Consider the following 18,938-nt stretch of genomic DNA (forward strand, 5'->3'; position numbering starts at 1 on the left):
TTCACCCTGTTGGCCAAGATGGTCTCGATCTCCTGACCTCGTGATCCGCCCGCCTCGGCCTCCCAAAGTGCTGGGATTACAGGCGTGAGCCCAGCGCCCGGCCTGGACACCGTCTTTCCATGCTGACCTCTTGGTCCTCTCGACCTCGAACCCACGTGTTCAGGGAAGGTTGGAGTAATCACCCCCAGAAGTGAACACCCAGACACAGACACACTCCCTAGGGCCTGGCAGGTATAAGCCAAGAGGAGGGGCATGCACCTCCCTCCTGGGGGAAGGGCATATCCTGCCCCAGCACCCCCTCTGCATAGGTGGGGAGTTGGTGGGGAGAGCTGAACCTTGACCGCCCTGGTGTGGAAACTCACTCACGGCTCAGCCTCCCAGGTACGGGGGAGCACACACCTCTGACAGTGTGTCTGTGTGGTTCTGCATGTGTGGGAATGAGACTCCCAGTGTGGCCCTTCATGCAGGTGACAGCGTGTGTGTGGCACGTGGATGTGCAGCAAGCCTGGGCGGGATGGACATGTGCCTGCTGCCTGAGTGTGTGTGTGGAGGGGGTGGGATGGGGCTATTTTACAGGTACCCTCCCCCTCGAGCAGGGCATGTCACCTCTATGTTAATCAGCATGAGTACCACCCCTCAGATGGGCCCCCAGTAGGGGCTGCACCTGGGGCCCCTTCCCCACCCCATTGGCAGCAGAGCACACAGAACTCAAAGATAAAGGGACAGAGAGAGACACGCAGAGGAGACAGAAACAGACACGCTGAAGAGGGCAGGAGACAGGCTCAGAGACAGAGAGAGATGCACCAGGCAGGCACAGACACAACCCACAGGACCCCCAGGTCATCGCCCATGTCTTCCAAGCACTGTCTGCCAGCACACAGCAGGAAGGCAGAGACGGTGAGACCCAAAGGGACACAAGCCACATCTGTCTTTTGGTGGGGGGGAGGGGGGTCTCTGAGGCACCAACGTGGACTCTTCCTGGGATCATACCATGAGATAAATGCTCACACCGGGCCGGGCGTGGTGGCTCACGCTTGTAATCCCAGCACTTTGGGAGGCCGAGGTGGGCAGATCATGAGGTCAGGAGATCGATACCACGGTGAAACCCCGTCTCTACTAAAAATACACAAAATTAGCCGGGCGTGGTGGCGGGCGCCTGTAGTCCCAGCTACTCGGAGAGGCTGAGGCAGGAGAATGGCGTGAACCCGGGAGGCGGAGCTTGCAGTGAGCCGAGATCGCGGCACTGCACTCCAGCCTGGGCGACAGAGTGAGACTCCGTCTCAAAAAAAAAAGAGATAAATGCTCACACCGGTGAGAGTGCTAGCCACACCCAGCTCTCATGGCCACCAACTCCTGCTCTGCCCACCCCCTGGAGCCCTGGGGTCAGCAGGCCCAAGATGCACCCCCTTCCATGGGGACCTCAGCCAGAGGGTGACCCAGCAGCCAGAGTCTGCAAGTGGCTGACCCAGGCATGAGACCACCCGCCCCTCCCCCAACCCCCAATCAGGGCAGGAGAGAGACAACAGACCCAGCCTGTCCTGCTGCCTAAATTCATGTGAACAGCCCCTGCCCCCGGCCTCCAGTACCTCCCTGTTTGGGCTGGGCATCTCCCCGGCCACTCCCACAGACAGAAACAGACAGCCTGGTGGAGGCCACAGTGGCAGTCTCATGGCCAGCACGCATCCCCTATTCTGGACTCCTCACCCCCACTGCACCCCCTCTAGGCCAATGGGGTGGAGAGCTTGGAAGATACCTTGGGTGGCAACACAGCCCCATGGTCTGTGCGAGGAGGGGACAGAGTGGGTACCTGTGAGAAGTCCCTCCCCCAAGTGCCAGGGTTGGGGGATAGTGAGGGGCCCGAGCTGAAGCAAGTCCCAGCCCAGAGGCTGGACATGCCCAGGAGAAGGATCAGAAGGGGACATGAAAGAGGCTTCCACTGAGGGCACCTGGTTCCAATAGGGCTCCTTGGCAGCGGTGGGTGGGGTCTCCTTACAGGGCCTCTCCCAGGGCCCGGCCCAGGGATCTCCCGTCTACCTATCGAAGGCTGAACAGCCCTCCTAGGCGGGACCACCGCCCCAGGGCCTGGGTACTCCAGCCCTGGCACCAGCTGCACACCCCTCCCGCTCCTGGCCTTGTCTGCCTTCTTCCCTGAGGCTCCAAGGGAGTCTCCACCCTCCTCCAGCTGAGTCAGGCCTTAGCTCCTGGCGAGAAGTTCCAGCAGCCCTGCCTGGCACTGGCCACAGCTCCCCTCCCATCTCCCATGCCCAGGACCCAGCTTGTCCCTAGAGTGAGCTGAGTGAGGTGTTGAACTCTCCCCAGCAGGCAGCCCAGGGGCAGAGTCAGAGAAAATGGGGGCTGAGAGCGGCTATGGTGCACTCCTCTCCCAGCAGATACAGTCAACACTTTGCACACTCTTGGGAACACCACACAGACACACACACACACCCAGCCACACACCAGACGAAGAGCACACTTGACCCCAGCAAGGTCCTGCTGGGGCAGGCAAGGAGGGCACATGTGAAGACCTGAGCCCCCCACCACTCAGCCCCCACCTCTCAGCAGGAAAAGCACCCCAGAAAACCCAACCGCTCCACTTACGTTCTACAAAACCTACGCAAAATTTAAGTATACAATGGAGTGGTTTTGTTGTAGTCACAAGGCTGGAAACCATCTCCACTGTCTTATTTTAGAGCATTCTGTCTATTGCAATCAAATGCTCCACCTCGGAGCTATGCTCCTTGTTGGTTTGCTGTACAGACTCCTATGTTTCCCAGGCAGGTCTTGAACACCTGGCCTCCCAAAGTGCTGCAGTTATAGACATGAGCTACCACACCTGGCCTTTATTTATTTATTTATTTATTTATTTATTTATTTTTTAGAGACGGGGTCTTGCTATGTTGCCCAGGCTGCTGGAGTGCAGGGGCTATTCATAGAAATGATCTTAGCGCCTGCAGCCTCGAAAAGTGATCCTCCCTGTCTTGCTGGAACTGCAGGCATGCGCCCCCACACCCACCTTTAATTTTAGAGCTTTTCATTACCCTCAAGAGAAACCCATTACTCCCTGTTCTTTCCTGCCCCCTGCCCCTGATAAACACTAAACTGCTTTTGGTCTCTGTGGATTTGCAGCGTCTGGCCTGGACATTTCGTGTAAGTGGGATAATATACTATATGTGGCCTTTCGTGTCTGGCTTGGCTGGCTTGGTTCACCCTGCACACTTTCGAGGTTCACCCATGCTGTGGCCTGTCAGCGTTCCATTCCTTTAGTGGCTGAGTAACATCCCCTTCTTGTATGAACATACCACATTTTATTTATTCAGCAACTGATGGACACTGATGGTTTTTGCTTTTCGGCTATCATGAAAAGTGATGTTATTGATGATGATAATGGATAATGAATAATGTTGCTATGAACATTTGTGTACAATGTTTTGTGTAAATGTGTTTTTATTAAAATTACAAAAATGCGTATCTCTAATAACAAAGTCTGAACAATATGTTAAATACCTGGAACCCATGCTAGAAGAGATGCCTGGAAAGAAGGGTCCAGAGCTGCAAACCTCCAATCCCAAACAGGCCCCCTCAAAACTAAGGCCCTACAGGGACTGGCTCAACCCTCCATCCAGCCCATCCACCACTTCTGCCCCAGGCCAGGTAGGGAGCCCGAGGAGCCAGCTCCAGGCCAGCAGAAGGAGCAGGGTCTCACCTAGGTTCTTTTTTTTTTTTTTTTTTTGAGACGGAGTCTCGCCCTGTCGCCCAGGCTGGAGTGCAGTGGTGTGATCTTGGCTCACTGCAACCTCCACCTCCCGGGTTCAAGCGATTCTCCTGCCTCAGCCTCCCTAGGAGCTAGGACTACAGGCGCACACCACCACGCCCGGCTAATTTTTGTATTATTAAGTAGAGACGAGGTTTCACCATGTTGGCCAGGCTGGTCTCGAACTCCCAACCTCATGATCTGCCCGCCTTGGCCTCCCAAAGTGCTGGGATTACAGGCGTGAGCCACCGTGCCCAGCCAGGTTCATTCTTACTGAGACTCCTCTCGCCTGCTCCCGCTCCCCGCAACTCCTGTTCCCCGGGACCCCACCCCATCCTCCCCGACCCTGCTCCCTCTCCCACGACCCCTGTCCCATCCCCCTGACCCCCGCCCCGTCTACTATGACCCCGCCGCGTCCCCCACGACCCCTGTCCCGTCCCCCACGACCCCTGTCCCGTCCCCCACGACCCCGTCCCATCCCCCATGACCTGTCCCAACCCCCACTACCCCACCCCGTCTCCCACGACCCCACCCCGTCTCCCACGACCCCTGTCCCGTCCCCCACGACCCCGCCCGCCAGCGCGAGAAAACAGGAAGTGGCGGCGCTGGAAGTGCAGGAAGCGGCGGCGGGCGCGGCGCTTATCTCGGGCCGCAGCCCGGACCCCTGGCCTCAAGCCGGGCAGGGGGCGCCAGGGGCGGCCCAAAGACAGGGACTGCTCACCTGGTGGGGAGCCCTGGCCGCCTCTTCCCCCGACCGCAGCTGTCAAAATCGGGCCAGGCCAGGCGGGGAGGCTGCGAGGAAGCCCGTGTCGGGACCTCCCGACGGGAGCGAGGCCGGAAGGCGACCCGGGAACCCGCGTCCAGCCCCAGGGCTGCCCACCGCCCCAGCGCACGCGGCTCTGCCCTGCCCCCAGAGGCCTGACCTCCTCATTTCCCCCAAAACAAGGACTCACTTCCCCCAGCAGGTGCGACCTCCCGCTGGCTCTTCCGGATTTTAATGGGGAGGGAGAAGAGTGGGGAGGGAGCGATGGTTGTTTCTGTGTTTACCAAGCTGCGTTTTTTCCTGGGGAGGGGGCAGGATGGGGGCTGTCGTTGGGCCTCCCCTAGGGTCCTGAAGGCACTGGCAGAGACAATGGGCCCCAGCACCTGGCATCCCCCCACCAGTGAGTATGTGTTTCCTGGAGTTGGGGGGACTTGTTTCCGAGTCAGCCACAGCTGGAGCAGGGGGGCCTCCCCGCACACCTGCAGGGCTCAGAGCTCACACAAGGCCAGGCACCTCCCAGGTCGGGGTGCAGCTGTTTCCTCCGAGGACCACTCACACTGCCCCCCAGCCATCTCCAGCCACGGTGTGGTGGTCTGTCCTGTCTGCTCACAGGGCCTGGGTATGGCAGGTACTCAGACAACATCCATCTTTCCCACCACCTCCCTCTAGTCAGCTTCGGCAAAATTCCCAGGCTGGGGTGGGGGCCGGTGGCGGTGGTGGGGGAAGGTGCTTTGGGAGACCATGAGAGGCTGCACCCCCCCACCGCTGAAGAGGTGGAGGTGGGGTAGGGAGAGAGAGGAGCTTGGGGGCAGGGGTGGGGAACACACAAGAGGCAAAGTCAGGATTAACTTTTGGTTTTGCAAATCCAGAGACTAGTTAGCCAATTGCCTGAGTTCCAGATGTTCTTTCAAAGCCTCCCGGTCTGGGGAGGCCTCGGGACCCAGGCCCCCTTCAAAGCCTGCCTGGCCCCCTCCTCCCAGTGTGGCACATGGAGGGGCCTGGCTCCTGGGCTGTGGGAAGTTGCACAACCCCAGCCAGTGCCCTGCAGGCCCCATCTGTTACCCTGGCACAGCCCCCACCTCCCTGGAGCAGCCAAGCCCTGAGAAGGCATGAGGGTGGGACGGGACAATACTGTATGCAGCCCCAACCCAGAAACAGTATTTTACAAAGAACCGGGCTCAGGCCACCTGCCCTGGGCCTCTGCAGGGAAGGCACCACCAGTCGGTCTATGGACATACAGGGCCAGTCCATGGGATCTGCCCTCAGTGGTTCTGTGGCCAATGGCTCTGTCCCTATCAGCCGTGGGGCCAGTGAGTCTCTTTCCATCTCTGGGTTGGTTCTGGTCAGTTCCAGCTAACAAACATTTGTTGAGCAGCTCGTGTGCTAGCCTGGGCCAGGTGCTGGTGTATCATGCTGACAGAGACATGCCTCTGTCCTCATGGAGCTACAGAAGAGCTACGGTCCCAGTGCTGAGCCCAAAGAGGACCTCAGCCTCTCAGGTCTGAGCAGGCACCTGCGGCTTCTCTCCTAGTCTCTGTGGCTCTCGGTAGCTCTGGGCCTCTTCGTGTAGCTCCACACATGCCCCTAGACCTAGTCTGGTTGGGCTGTCCCCACCCTGGACAAGTGAACTTTCTCCCAGAGGCCCAAAGCCCGTCCTGCTCCCATTCTGCATGAGGGAGAGGAGCCATGGGCCAGGACGCAGGACTTCTCACCCATCCATGTGGTCCTGGTCCAGGACTAGGCACGGACATGTGTCCCCAAAATCCTGAGGCCTCTGTTCCTCCTCCTGCCCCCAAGAGGCTGTGGTTTGTTGGAACCTTTCTCCGTCAGGGTAGAGGGAGCTGTTTCTGTTGCCCACCCACATCCCCAGCCTCTGATTGCTCTGAAGAGCAGAACGGGAGCACTGTGGGTGGGCAGGAGCCAAGGGGCAGCCCAGGAGGTCATGCATGGACAGGAGAGGAGTGCCCTCCCCATGGCCCAAGGGTTGGGGCAGGTCCAAGTGCAAGAAGTCAGCTGCCCCTGGGGGCAATGTGACAGTGGGAGCCTTCATGGAGGGCCTGTCCCCACCCTGTCCCTGAGCCCAGCACAGAACCCTGGACTCTTTCTCCAGGCCCCAGCTCAGCTGCCTCCTAGCCATGCTCTGCTGTCCATACCTTATGCTCCACACCCCAGCACGCCCAGCTGAGCCCAGCCACATCCACAGTTCCCCAGCTCCCTCAGGGCCCTCAAACAGACCCACTCCCCCTTTAGTGCTTCCCATGTTCAGGCTCCCCACAGACCCACCCAGGTACTGCAGCCAGGACCCTGGGCAGCCTTGACCTCTCTCCACCCCTTCACCCTCACCAGCCCTCCACACAAGCCACGGGGCTCTTTCTAGATTCCAACTCTAACATCCCTCTTTCACCAAAGACCTTCCGCTGCCTCAGGGTAAGTCTGAGCGCCTCCCTCAAGTGCTTTGGCTCCAGCTGGGGCTCCTGCACCCTGCATCTCCCCCTCATCTCTCCCACACTTGCCCCCACTGGCCCCCACGGAGCAGGCAATGCAGAACTAGGGCTGGGAACGCTTGCTAGGTGTTTGTGCTCAGAGCATGGCCAGGGACTCTGTCAGAAGTGCTAACTCTGCAGGGGAGTCCTAGGCTCTGAAGTCCAGGAAGCTTGGCCCCCAGGCTCCAGGCAGGGGACGTGTGGCAGATCCCGTGCCCTGGGCCTAGGTCTGAGGCCAGCTCTTACACTGCTGGCTGTGATTTGGGGCAAGTCTCACAGCCTCCTCGTGCTTCAGTTTCCCCATCTATAAAACAGAGACAGTAGCTCCCGTTGCACAGACTAAATACATGAACACAGAGTGTGGGGCTGGGCCAGGGTCAGCTGGGGAGGTTACTTCTTTCTTCTGCTGCTGCCCCTGATCCCACAGAATGCCAGAGGCACAGCCTGCTCGCTGCCTTTCCGGGAAGGGGAGGGTAACAGGTGTCAGGTACTTTACCTCCCCTGCTCCTCCTTGGGCCGAGATTAGGGACGGGGGGTGACAGACTCCCAGACCTGCGCATCAGGTGGGGGAACCAGGGGACAGTCCCCCAACAAATGGAGGGTTCCAGGGGCCAGAAAGCAGGCCCCAGCCTGATCAGTGCCGCAGAGGGGGCTGGGCAGTCTCCGAGCCCGGGCCGTGGCCACCTCTCCAGAGGCAGCAGGAAATAGCCTGGCCAAGCTCACAGCCAGGGCCCGCAGCTCCCGCTTCCCTTCGGGCCCGTTTCCTTTATCCGGTTGTTTTGCTCCGAATTCACCAAGTCCAGCCTTCCCCTCCCCTCAATTTCCACCCCCGGCCCCGGTCCAAAGTGGAGCAGGACGGATACGTGACGTTTTAGGGGCCCCAGGAGTCCCCCGCTCTGCCCTCCGCCCAGCCGGGAGCCGCTGACGGAGCCGGAGCGCGCCCAGCGTCCCGCGCCCGCCCTCTGCTGCCCGAGGCTGGGAGCGGCGGCTCCGCCCCGTCCAGGTGCCACAGGAAGTGCCGGTCCCCGCATTCCCCCTCCACCGCCCCCCGCCACTGAAGCGCAGATCCCGGGGCGGTCCTAGGCCCACAGAGAGGCAGGCGAAGGGAGTGCCGGACCCGCAGCGCCAGCTCCGTTTATTGAGGCCTTCGGCGCGTGGAGGGCGGGCCTCTTCCGAGACCCAGCGACGGCCAGGCGCGCTCCCTTCTCCAAGTCCTGGGCCCTCCAGGGAGCGCGGGCTGCGTCGAGCGAGGGGCCGAGGTCACCAACAAGTCGACAAAACGAGGCGCGTCTCCAGGCTCTGCCGCGGCCCCGCTGGTTCTCCTCCCGGCGCAGGGCGCTGGAGGCAGGGCCAGGACGGGCCGCGCTAGGAGCCCCTGGAGGCCGGGGCGCGCAGCGCGAAGAGCTTCTCCCAGCAGGTGGCGACGGCGTCCAGGGCGCGCAGCAGGAGCTGCCTTCGGCCGCCGCGACGCCGGGCAGGGCGCATCTTGGGCCGCCGGCTCCGCTGTCGGGGACAGGGCGGTCAGCGAAAGCGCACGGCTCCCGCGCCCGGCCCGGCCAGGCCCGGGAAGGGAGGCGCGGCCCAGCCCGACCTCAGCCTAGGGCCGTGGAGCCCCGGGAAGCGCGGCGGCCCTGCGGGGGTTAAGGGAGGTCTGGCCCCGGGTGCACTCAGGGACGCACACCTGGCGCAGCGTCCTGCAGTGGCGCCGCATCACCGCCTCGGTGCGCACAGCCACGGTCCAAGCAGCTCTCTCCAGGGCCCCGCGGCGGCCCCCGGCCACCGCCCCGCGCAGGGTCCGACCCAGGGACGAGATGGACAGGAGGATACTGTGCTCCTGGGGAGGGAAGGGAGGAAGGCGGGGTGGGGGTGGGGGGAAACAGAGAGGAGCAGGCCAGCGAGCTTGGGTAGGGGCGCCTCCTCCATACCTTCTGGGCGCCACAGGAGGCCCGAGGCCGTCCCCGCCGTCCCGAGCTCCCGGGTCTAGTCAGGTTTTTCTGTATGAAATGAAAGTGTCTGGAGCCTGGCCTGGTCTTTTCGGCCCCCGCCCCGCCCCACTTCACAGCGGCCTGCAGATCCTCGAAGATGATGGCGCGGTAGTGGCGGAGCACGTCGGGGACGCTGCAGGCCGGGGAATAGGCGCGGCTTGGCGCGGTCCCCAGCAGCGCCAGCAGGAGCGCCCAGAGTGCAGGCTTGGGGGGTACCTGGAGGAGACAGCAGGTTGGGGTTAGGCCTGGGGGGTGTTCCCAGCACAGGGGGCAGCCAGCCCACCTGCACTTTGTTTCCGTAGAAGCCCCACCCCCTGCCCCACCCCACGGGGTCTCTGAGCGAATGAAATGGACATGTCACCAATCAAGAAAGGCTGTAGGCACGGGCCTGGCGGGATAAATCAGGAGTGACAACAGATAGGTCTGCAAACCAGACAGCGCTATGCTCCCTGCAAAGATGTGAAAGGGGTGAGTGATGTGGGCTGGGAGGCGATGTCACTGAGCCCTGAAGAACCCAGCAGGAGACAGAGGGGGCAGGCCCAGAGGCAGGAGAGCCTGGCTCTGTGGTCCATGTGGGAGTGGGGCCAGCAAGGCGTGGAGCAGCCTCAGGACCGCACAGAGCAGGGCCCCCCTGGCCCTGCACAGCTCGAGTGGGGCTGGTCTGCAGGCTCGTGGGGGTACAGTAGGAAGTTGTCCCATTACAGCCTGTCTCACTCATGGCCATGCCCATTCAACTCCACACCTCCCACACTGGCACCCTCTGGGTTAGCTCACAGAGACGTGGGAACTGGGGACTCCTTGTACCCCCAACCCAACTGGGGCAGGGGCTCAGAGCTCCAAGCCACACCCTATTGGAAGGGGAAAGCTGGGGGGACTCCCAGAAGCTACAGAGGAGGAAGGAGCCACCACATCCAGCCCCAACAGTTGCAAAAGGCCCCTCTGCCTGTACCAGCCGCCCCACGCCATCCCTCCAGGCAGCCTGTGCCACAGGCCTCCCAAAGTGGAGGGCCTGCTCCCGCAGCGATAAAGCCCAAACGTCAAGGAGACAGCCGACGGCCCCCAGGTTCCCAGCCGCCCAAAAAGGGCCAGCCCCAAACCTTCCCCTGGGCCCCCAGGATGGAGTCAAGACAGCAGATCTAGGGCTGGAAATTAATCATGCGAACCCGACCAAGATAACAGGACTCGACTCGGCTTCCCAGCCCTGGCAGGGGAGGCTGACCAAGCAGCACCCCAACCCTCGCATAGAGCTGGGGGCCTGGCGGGGGGTGGCAGCTCCTGCTCGGAGCACAAAGCAGCAATGGCTGAAGAGCAGATGGCTTGCTGTGGCCCCTTCCTGAAACCTGACCCCCCAACCACACATGCCACAGCCAACTTGGTGGCTCAGAATTGCCACGTCATCCCCTCTGCCTGCTCTAGGTCAGAGGTCATAGCGAGAACCAGAGCCTGACCCCTGAGCAGGCCAGCTGGAGCTGCAAGGATGTCCAGCACCTGCTGTGTCCCACCCAGGTGGGGCCGACTGGCTGCCCTGGGAGTCCCACCTGGCCTGTTAGTACCACTTCCGGGCTCAAGCCTCGGCCCAGCTTAGAACAGGGTGGCCCGGCACCCAGGAGCCCCCTTCCTCCAACTACCAGAAGCCAGGGCACATGCACCCACTGCCACCCACAGTGACACAGTGACCAGAGCCGACCGGAGATTTCCTGGTGGGGCTCAGGGCAACAAGCAGTGTCTCCTGAGCTGTGTGTACCCCCAGCCCCTCCACCCAAGTGAGCCCCCTCCCTAGAGGAGGCCCACAGCTGCTCACCATGGGCCTTTCAGGGTCTTGCCCTCCCTCACTCCCGCCAGCAGGCCACACACATGATCCTGGGGTCCTCGGATGGGGTGTGCACTGCCGCACCAGGTCCAACACCAGCCAACCGCTTCCCTGGACAGGCTGCCTGGACGACTGCAGAGGGGCAGGCCAGGCGGAGGCTTTTGAAGTTGGCTCCTCCAAGCTGAGGGAGGGAGCAGGAGAGGGAAGGAGAGGCCACACAATCCCAGCCCTGCTCCCCTCCCTCTCCCCACTCCCTATCACTTCAATTAACCTGGCCCTGGAGCTGAGCAGCCACCTCTCCCAGGGGATCCAGGGCTACTGTGGGTCTTGGATTAACTTGTCAGTCCCAGAGATACTGCTGTCAAGGAGGGGTGAGGCGCCGCGTGGGCTGGGGCGGTACAGGGCCCAGCTGGTGGGGGAGGGGAGCCAGGTGAGACTGGGGCCGACCGTGGCCAGCAAGTGCTGCCTCTCCCAGGGATCTGGCTGATGGGCAGAACTGGTGGGAGGCCCTCATCCCCTCCCCAGCTGCCGGACCTGTAGCCTGACATCCAGGGGGCCCTGCCCCAGCAGGTCCCAAGACATGGGGCTTCCCGGGCCCCCGCCGCTGGCCCGGCCTCACTCCTCCTGGGCTGAGGGGTCTCTGGCTGGGGAGGTCAAGTCTGAGGCTGTCACTCTGCTGCCTGCCGTAAAGATACCTGGGAGCAGGGTGGGCTCCCCCGATCCTTGGCTGCTGTCGCTTCTGCTGTGGTCTGGGGCAGGCACTCTGGTTAGCAGCCTGACAGGCAGTGGTGAAGAGACACCTCAGAATAAGAGCAACCTCTGAGGCACAACTCATCTTTGCAGGCTGAAAAAATTTCAGTTGAAGACAAGGTAGTTTCCCAGGGGGAAAAGTCAGTGACTCACACAATAGTCAAGAACAGACCACACAGGTGACAGGAGTCCCCTAGGATTCTAACACTGCATCTTTACGTTTTTGCCTTTTCCGTGTTTGGATGTGATTAAATGCTGTGACAGGCTGTGCAGGTCTGCAGCCCAGGAGCCCCAGGCTCTGGCACCAGGGCACACAGCCTGCGGGTGCAGGAGGCCTTGCCTGCCAGCCTTGTGTAAATGCACCCTTTAACATTTGCAAGACAATATCGCCTAACGAGGTGTTTCTCAGAACGTATCCCTACCGTCAAGTGGTGCACAACTGTGGTTTGGCCAACTCAAAGCATCTGAGAAAACCCCACACAGGCAAGAAAGAGACACTCACACATGGACAATGTAAGGGCTCTGGAACTTTCCAAGGGCCCTGCAGGAAGTCTCCCCTGCACATGGCGTGACACATTCTTTTCTGTGTGACCCCTCAATGCCCACCAAGCACTGGCCATGTTCAGCTCTGAAGTCAGAGAAGTGCTTCCTTCCTAGGCCTCGGTTTCCACATCTGTACAGGGCTGGGCTGACTTTACAAACTCCAAAAAGCTGCAGGACTCTCTTCATCTTCAGAATAAATTTTGAAGGCTCCCTCATGCTTCCATCTCTCCATGAGAGATCAAAGGAAACTCCTCCATAAGTTTTAGTGAAAACACTGATGAAGCTCCTGCAGCTGCTCCTCAGGACAGGGCAAGAGGAAGGACTTCCAGATTCCAACAATTTGAGCTGGACCCCAGGTTGCCTGCCGAGCAGAGACCAACCAGCAGTTCCTGACCCCACACGGGGGTGGCAGGTCCCTTGCCCGGGATTGACCATGTCCTCAAGGTCCCCAGACCCACAGGAAAGGGGGACCCACACCCACATTCTGGTCTACTAGGACCACCCCACGTGCAGGCAGGGATCTCCCACCCCAGCCATTCTCACTCGTCAGGAGCAGGGCAGGCAGACCACAAGGCCTAGCACAGGCCCCATGTGCAGGTGGGCAGAGCTGTGGGTCAGTGACTGACCACCACCACAGGCCCTGCCATTGGTACCACAAGACAGGCTGGGACCCTCCAGGGCTCCCCTCTCACAAGGAACATCCAGGGACAGCTGCTCTCCAGCAGCCTTCTCGGCCCACATGACAGCACCCTCGTCCTCCTCCGCAGGCCTGAGCGACTGTCCACCCACACCCTCTGCGCCAGCCATGACCTCCAGCCAGATGTCTCTAGCTCCGGCCTACACAAGAGCCAGCTGGCTCCCAACTGAATGCACACACATGATCCCAGGCCTGAGGACGTCCTTTATCCTTACACAGCTAAGGCTGAAGAGAATCCAAGTCTCTCAGGTGATCAACGTTCAACCTAGAGATGAGAACCATTACAAGGGCTTTAGGGTTAAACTGCGAATGATAAATTAGCAAAAATAAACTCACGGCCGGGTGCGGTGGCTCACGCCTGCAATCCCAGCACTTTGGGAAGCTGAGGCAGATGGATCTCCTGAGGTCAGGAGTTTGGCAGTGGGCGCCTGTAGTCCCAGCTACTCGGGAGGCTGAGACAGGAGAATTGCTTGAACCCAGGAGGCAGAGGTTGCAGTGAGCCAAGATCGCGCCACTGCACTCCAGCCTGGGCGACAGAGCAAGACTCTGTCTCAAAAATAAATAAATAAACTCACCTCCAAAACAAAGAACACCTCTTACTGGTGACACTGTCACTCGGCACCTGCCTGAGGAGCCCAGGAGGCTGTGTGGAGAGGCCTTGAGCAGAGCTGAGTTCTCCTGTTCGCACTCAGACCCCAGGGAGGCCCCAGCTGTCCCCTGACCAAGACCCTTGCAGGCAGCTGCCAGGCTCCTGCAAGCACCTGTGTCCCGCATGCAGCTCAGTCCCCACTGTCTCCAGCTGTCCTCACACAGGGCTTTTGGCCAGAACATCTGCACCCCCACCATCTTCTCCACAGTCTTGGGGAACCAGGGCACCTCCACAGTGCCTCCTCTGTGAGACACCGGCTGTCTGCAAGAGGCTTCTGTCCAAGCAAGGGCAATCACAGCCACCCCAGGACAGCGTGGGACAGGCCAGGACAGGCCAGACTGGGGCAGCAGAAGCAGGAGCCAGGGAAGGGCCCCAGAGAAAACCAGCAGGCTGCCTGTTCTGACACGAGACATAAAAACTTTTAATGAAGGAGGACACAGCTCAGAGCCCTTCCACATGCGGCCCAGCCCTGCCCCACGGAGACCGGCCACGGCGACTGGTCAATCAGAAGGTGTTCTTGATGCGGCCGGCCACCAGCCTAAGGATGTCCCCGATCTTCTTCTGCCAGTTGGCAATGTCCTTGGACACGGCGCACCACAGCTCCCCATGCCGAGGCTCTGCACTCTCACAGCGCTTCCTCACCTCCTCCTGCTGCTCCTGGGGGGACCACAGGGCACGTCAGGCAGGGGTCCTCCATGCTACTCCCCGGACCTCGCCTGCTTCTCGCCTGCCCCCTGCAGACCTGGCTCTGGCAGCACCAACCCCAACTGGTGGGCGAGAGAGCACAGGCCCTGCACCAGAAGGCAAGGCTCTTTCAGGTGTGTTCCTCAAAGGAGCCCCACCTCCTGAGGAGCATGGACCCCACCAGCCTCAGCACACAGATGAGGAACTGAGCCAGGCTCCCCATGTCTGTGCCTCACACGAGTGCTCACATCTGCCTTCTCCAAACAAGGAGTTAGGGTTCACATGGGCTGGCAACACTTTCCAGGGAGGACCAGGACAGCCTGACTGCCTCCAGCACAGCTCTGACAATGCCTGGCTCTAGGGGGGCGGGTGGGAGCAGAGGGGCTGTGGTCCAGGCTCTCCTAGAAAGCCACATCCAGGCTCAGGCCCAAGAAAAAGGCCAACTCCATTCCCATTCCTAAAGTGAGCCCAGGCCCCAGCCAGCAAATAACTCATTAAAATACGCCAGCAGATAGGCCACTCTAATGGACAGGGCGCCCCAATTCCAGGGTGTGGAGCTGTGAGGCTATAAGCAGAAAACGGATGTGGAGGAAGAGACTGCCTTGTGGGGAGGTGTCGAGGATTCCGTGCCCCACACCCCCGGTCCATCCTCCCGACCCCAGGCATAGTCACGCTGGCCGTGGCCACCTCCTAGAGCCCCCAGGGCTGGCGGAACTCCGCGCCACAGTCCCAGAAGGCACTGAGCAGCGGTCTGTCGAGGGGCCTCACCTCAGTGCCATGCTGCAGCTCAAACTTGTAGAAGAAGGCCCAGGCATCCCCCAGGTCCGAGTCAATCTTCACAGTACGGTGGAACCACTCCCTGGCCTTGGTGATCTTCCGCTGACTCCAAAACAGCCTGTTCCGGAAGAAGGACGTGAACCCAGAGTGAGTGGCTGCAGGACGGTGTTCTGGGGCAAGGGAACGGCTTCAGGGCCATCAGCTTCATCCCTGACCCACAGCCCTGGTGCTCCCTTCAAGAAGGCCCGAGGAGCAGGGCCTGGGCTCATCCAGAAATTACCCCAGATCATTAACTTGAAGCTGCTCTTCTCGGGTCTAACCAAATTGTTTCTTCTTTTTTTTTTTTTTTTCTTTGAGACGGAGTCTTGCTCTGTCGCCCAGGCTGGAGTGCAGTGGTGTGATTTCGGCTCACTGCGAGCTCCACCTCCCGGGTTCACGGCATTCTCCTGCCTCAGCCTCCTAAGTAGCTGGGATTACAGGCAAGCGCCACCACGCTTGGCTAATTTTTGTATTTTTAGTAGGGACGGGGTTTCACTGTGTTGGTCAGGGTGGTCTCAAACTCCTGACCTCGTGATCCACCTGCCTCAGCCTCCCAGTGCTGGTATTATAGGCATGAGCCACCGCACCTGTCCCAAATTGTTTCTTAAAAAGTTCACACGCAGGGAAAGATCTTCCAACTCCGTAAAATTAAGGTCAGATACAAGGAGATGAAACTAAACCCGACACGAAATTAAGTTGCAACTTTGATGAGGGAAAGTTATGCAGTTTCTGCTCCTCAATGAGACACCTGCTGGGATCATCCTGCCCCACCCGGCCTCCAGCAGCAACCCCAGTGAACACTGAGAAGGTGGGCTCCGGGCAGCACCAGGGCCTAGGCCTGCAGCCCACAGCCCTCAGGCCACAGGAGTCACACCACCGTGCCTGCCAGACACACAGACACCTGAAAACCAGGCCTGAAGAGGTCCACGCTGACTGTTAGGGGCCAGGTGAGGGTGTGCATGGCACCCCCACCCACTGCTGGAGAAAGGATGGCGGGCGCTGGCTGCTGAGCATGCTGGCAGGCCTGGGACTCTGCGTTGCTGCCACCCTCTCCTCAGGGTCACCTCCCCCTGGAGCCAGAGGCACCACAGTCAAGAGACAACACAAGGAATCCTCCACTCCAGGCAGCTGTTCGGGTTCGTCTCAGTTGCCAAACGGAATAATTTCACACTCTGATAACCTGATTGTTTTTTAAGCCTTGTGGTATTCTTAATTGCCTGGTGTTAGATAAACTGTGATTTAAAGAGCACAAACCCAGATAGCAGACACACAAAACACTGGCTTGGGAATAGCAAGGAGTGACTTATTTACTTTAGCAAAGCCTTTTATAAGGTTTTATGGCTGCACTATCAGAGTGCCATCCAGAAGTCACTCTGGGAGGTGGACGCACAGGGCAGGACCAAGGGAGCACCAGGCAGACACAAGCCTCCCTGTGGGGAGCCTCTCTCATCTGTCGGGGACCTGCGGGCAGGGGAGAGGAGGTGCCCTACAGGCAAGCCTGCAGGGGCGGCACCCAGACCTCTGGAGACCAAGCACCACTGCCAGCAGTGCTGGGGAGAAGGGATGGAGAGAACCAAGAGCCAGCACTAGGAAGGCTGTTGTCTCTGCATGACCCATGGCGGGGCAGGTGGAGGGGAAGCCAGCACACGAGAGCTCCTGGGGCCAGACACGCCACCTCTGCCAGGTGAGCCCATGTCCTGAGCTGCAGCCTCAGGAACCCAGGGTTCCTCCAACAACTCCGTTCACCCCCACATGGTCACTTCCCAGCCTCCTGACCCACACTCAGGCCCAGCTCCTTCTCAGACTGTCATCCTCTTTCTAGAAGGAAACAGGGACCCTGTGGGTCGGGGATGGCCCCGAACTCCCTGCTGTGCCCCACACCTGGCAGGCCTTTGCCCACATGTGCCTAGAGTCTGCATGCTCTGCTGCCTGCGAGGTTCCAGAGTCACGTCCCCGGTGAGTCTCTGACCCAGCAGCCAGCGCACCAGTGTGAACCACATGCGTCCCCGGTGAGTCTCTGACCACAGCACCCTCAGGTTTGTCTCTGCCAGGAGAGGCGCCTGCCCCAGACCACAGCAGGAGCGATGGCAGCCAAGGATTGCGGAGCCCACCCTGCTGCTGGGCATCTTTACAATGACCAGGGAGAGGCAGACAGACTCTGGAAAAAGAGCCCATTAGGACTCCGAGGTTCAGCAATCCTGTGGGGGCCCCACTCACTTGGCCACGGCCAGGAGCACGTGGGGGTCATGCTCACACTTCTTCAGGGCATCCACGCTCTTGGTCCTCCTCTGGGGCCTCGCCTCGAGGAAGATGGCCTCAGACCACAGGATACCTGCAATTCAGAAACAAAGAACAAAGACCTGCACTCCAGCCTCCGGTTCTGGAAAGGTGCCTACAGATTGTAACCCGGGACGTCCTCAGACCATGACAGGGGCCTCCCACACACGGCTCGCAGAACTTGTGCAAGGAGAACCACAAAGGATGAGCGCTCTGGCCCACCCAAAACCATGGCAGCCCTGAGGGCACAGAGGAGACACGCTGCAGAGTCTCACTCTGTCGTTCAGGCTGGAGTGCAATGGTGCAATCTCGGCTCACTGCAACCTCCCACTCCCGGGCTCAAGCAATTCTCCTGCCTCAGCCTCCCGAGTAGCTGGGATTACAGGCGCACGCCACCATACCCAGCTCATTTTTGTATTTTAGTAGAGACGAGGTTTCACCATGTTGGCCAGGCTGGTCTCGAACTCCTGACCTCAGGTGATCCGCCCACCTCGGCCTCCCAAAGTGCTGGGATTACAGGCGTGAGCCACCCCTCTTGACCTATTTATTTATTTTTTGAGACAGGGTTTCACTCCTGTTGCCCAGGCTGGAGGGCAGTGGCGTGATCTTGGCTCACCGCAACCTCTGTTTCCCAGGTTCAAGTGATTCTCGTGCCTCAGTCTCCCAAGTAGCTGGGACCACAGGCACATGCCACTGTGCCTGGCTAATTTTTGTATTTTTTGTAGAGACAGGGTTTCACCATGTTGCCCAGGCTGGTCTCAAGCGATGGACTCCTGGACTCAAGTGATCCTCCTGCCTCAGTCTCTCAAAGTGCTGAGATTACAGGCATGAGCCACTACACCTGGCCAATTTCTTTTAAATTTTAAAAGAAAAAGAAATGATAACACTTCAGAACATGAAATCAAATTCTCCCATTTTGAGGCCAAGAATTTCATTAAAATGTCTTAATGGCCAAGTATAGCTGAAACTTTTGACTGATTCACACAAACAACACATTTTAATAAAGTCCCTCTGAAGCCTGAGCCCCCACTCCCTCAGGAAGCGCCAGCCCTGCTGAGGCTGGGAAGCCAGGAAGCACCCCCTTACCGGAGTCAGGGCACCCCCTTACTGGAGTCCGGAGTCAGGGCACCCCCTTACCGGAGTTAGGGCACTCCTGCAGCGCCTTGGCCATGAGCGTATTTGCGATGTTCTTCAGCCCTGCACGGTACTCCAGCCGCACGGACTCCAACCTGAGGAGACAGGTTGGAGGAGGTCCCACAGCCGTCTACCAACAGCACATATTCTGGTAGCTTCTGGGAAGCCTTGTCTGAAGGGCTCTCCACACAGTCACAGCAGCAAAAACTCCATTCCCTGCACAGCAGAGCTCATCCACCACAGAAGCAAGGCACTGGTGCCCACATCCCTGCCAGCCCCACTGGCAACCGCCCCAAGGCAAGACCTCAGATCCTGATGCTGTCCAGATGCAGGTGAGGGCATCCAGAACAAGCAAGACCAGCCTGGGAGGGCCAGGGCCGCACAAGGCACCCAGGAGCTGCCTGTCTGCTGCAGTGCCCACGCAGTGCTGCAGCCCTGTCATCCTGAGCTGGACGCAGCACCTCCATGAACACAGCCTGCACCTAGCAGACTCCTGCCCACCTCCAGGGCCCTCCACACCACCTGCTCTGTGGAGCTGGCTCTCCGGGGTCCATCCTTCCCTCATCCCAGCCATCATTAACCCCTCCCTCTCCCAG

General features: G+C 59.9%; 2 protein-coding genes across 6 annotated transcripts in view; both read right to left on the reverse strand.

Moving 5' to 3' along the window:
* Nucleotides 1–8,106: 8,106 nt before the first annotated feature.
* Nucleotides 8,107–13,731, reverse strand: CUNH20orf204 (chromosome unknown C20orf204 homolog). Of its 5 annotated transcripts, XM_058433243.1 has the most exons (7): nucleotides 12,998–13,016; nucleotides 12,149–12,446; nucleotides 11,488–11,636; nucleotides 10,784–10,973; nucleotides 8,923–9,198; nucleotides 8,679–8,831; nucleotides 8,230–8,500 (listed from the first exon to the last, which is right to left on the reverse strand). In XM_058433243.1, the coding sequence occupies exons 2-7, from the start codon at nucleotides 12,299–12,301 to the stop codon at nucleotides 8,363–8,365; spliced, it is 1,059 nt and encodes a 352-aa protein (XP_058289226.1). In that variant the 5' UTR covers nucleotides 12,302–12,446; nucleotides 12,998–13,016; the 3' UTR covers nucleotides 8,230–8,362. The 5 variants fall into 5 exon arrangements, with proteins under 5 accessions (XP_031998813.1, XP_058289226.1, XP_058289224.1 ...); XM_032142922.2 differs by having other exon boundaries at nucleotides 8,107–8,500; nucleotides 12,149–13,731; XM_058433241.1 differs by having other exon boundaries at nucleotides 12,045–13,731.
* A 97-nt stretch (nucleotides 13,732–13,828) lies between these two features.
* Nucleotides 13,829–18,938, reverse strand: part of PRPF6 (pre-mRNA processing factor 6) — a 48,943-nt gene continuing 43,833 nt past the window's right edge. The window contains exons 18-21 of the mRNA XM_032142921.2: nucleotides 18,346–18,437; nucleotides 17,149–17,263; nucleotides 14,884–15,010; nucleotides 13,829–14,088 (exon numbers count right to left, since the gene is read on the reverse strand). Of these exons, the coding sequence (XP_031998812.1) occupies nucleotides 13,936–14,088; nucleotides 14,884–15,010; nucleotides 17,149–17,263; nucleotides 18,346–18,437 (487 nt within the window). The 3' untranslated portion in view covers nucleotides 13,829–13,935. The remainder of the gene's footprint in view (nucleotides 14,089–14,883; nucleotides 15,011–17,148; nucleotides 17,264–18,345; nucleotides 18,438–18,938) is intronic.

The sequence above is a fragment of the Hylobates moloch genome, unplaced genomic scaffold (genome assembly GCF_009828535.3).
Source record: "Hylobates moloch isolate HMO894 unplaced genomic scaffold, HMol_V3 SCAFFOLD_21, whole genome shotgun sequence".
Lineage (NCBI taxonomy): Eukaryota > Metazoa > Chordata > Mammalia > Primates > Hylobatidae > Hylobates > Hylobates moloch.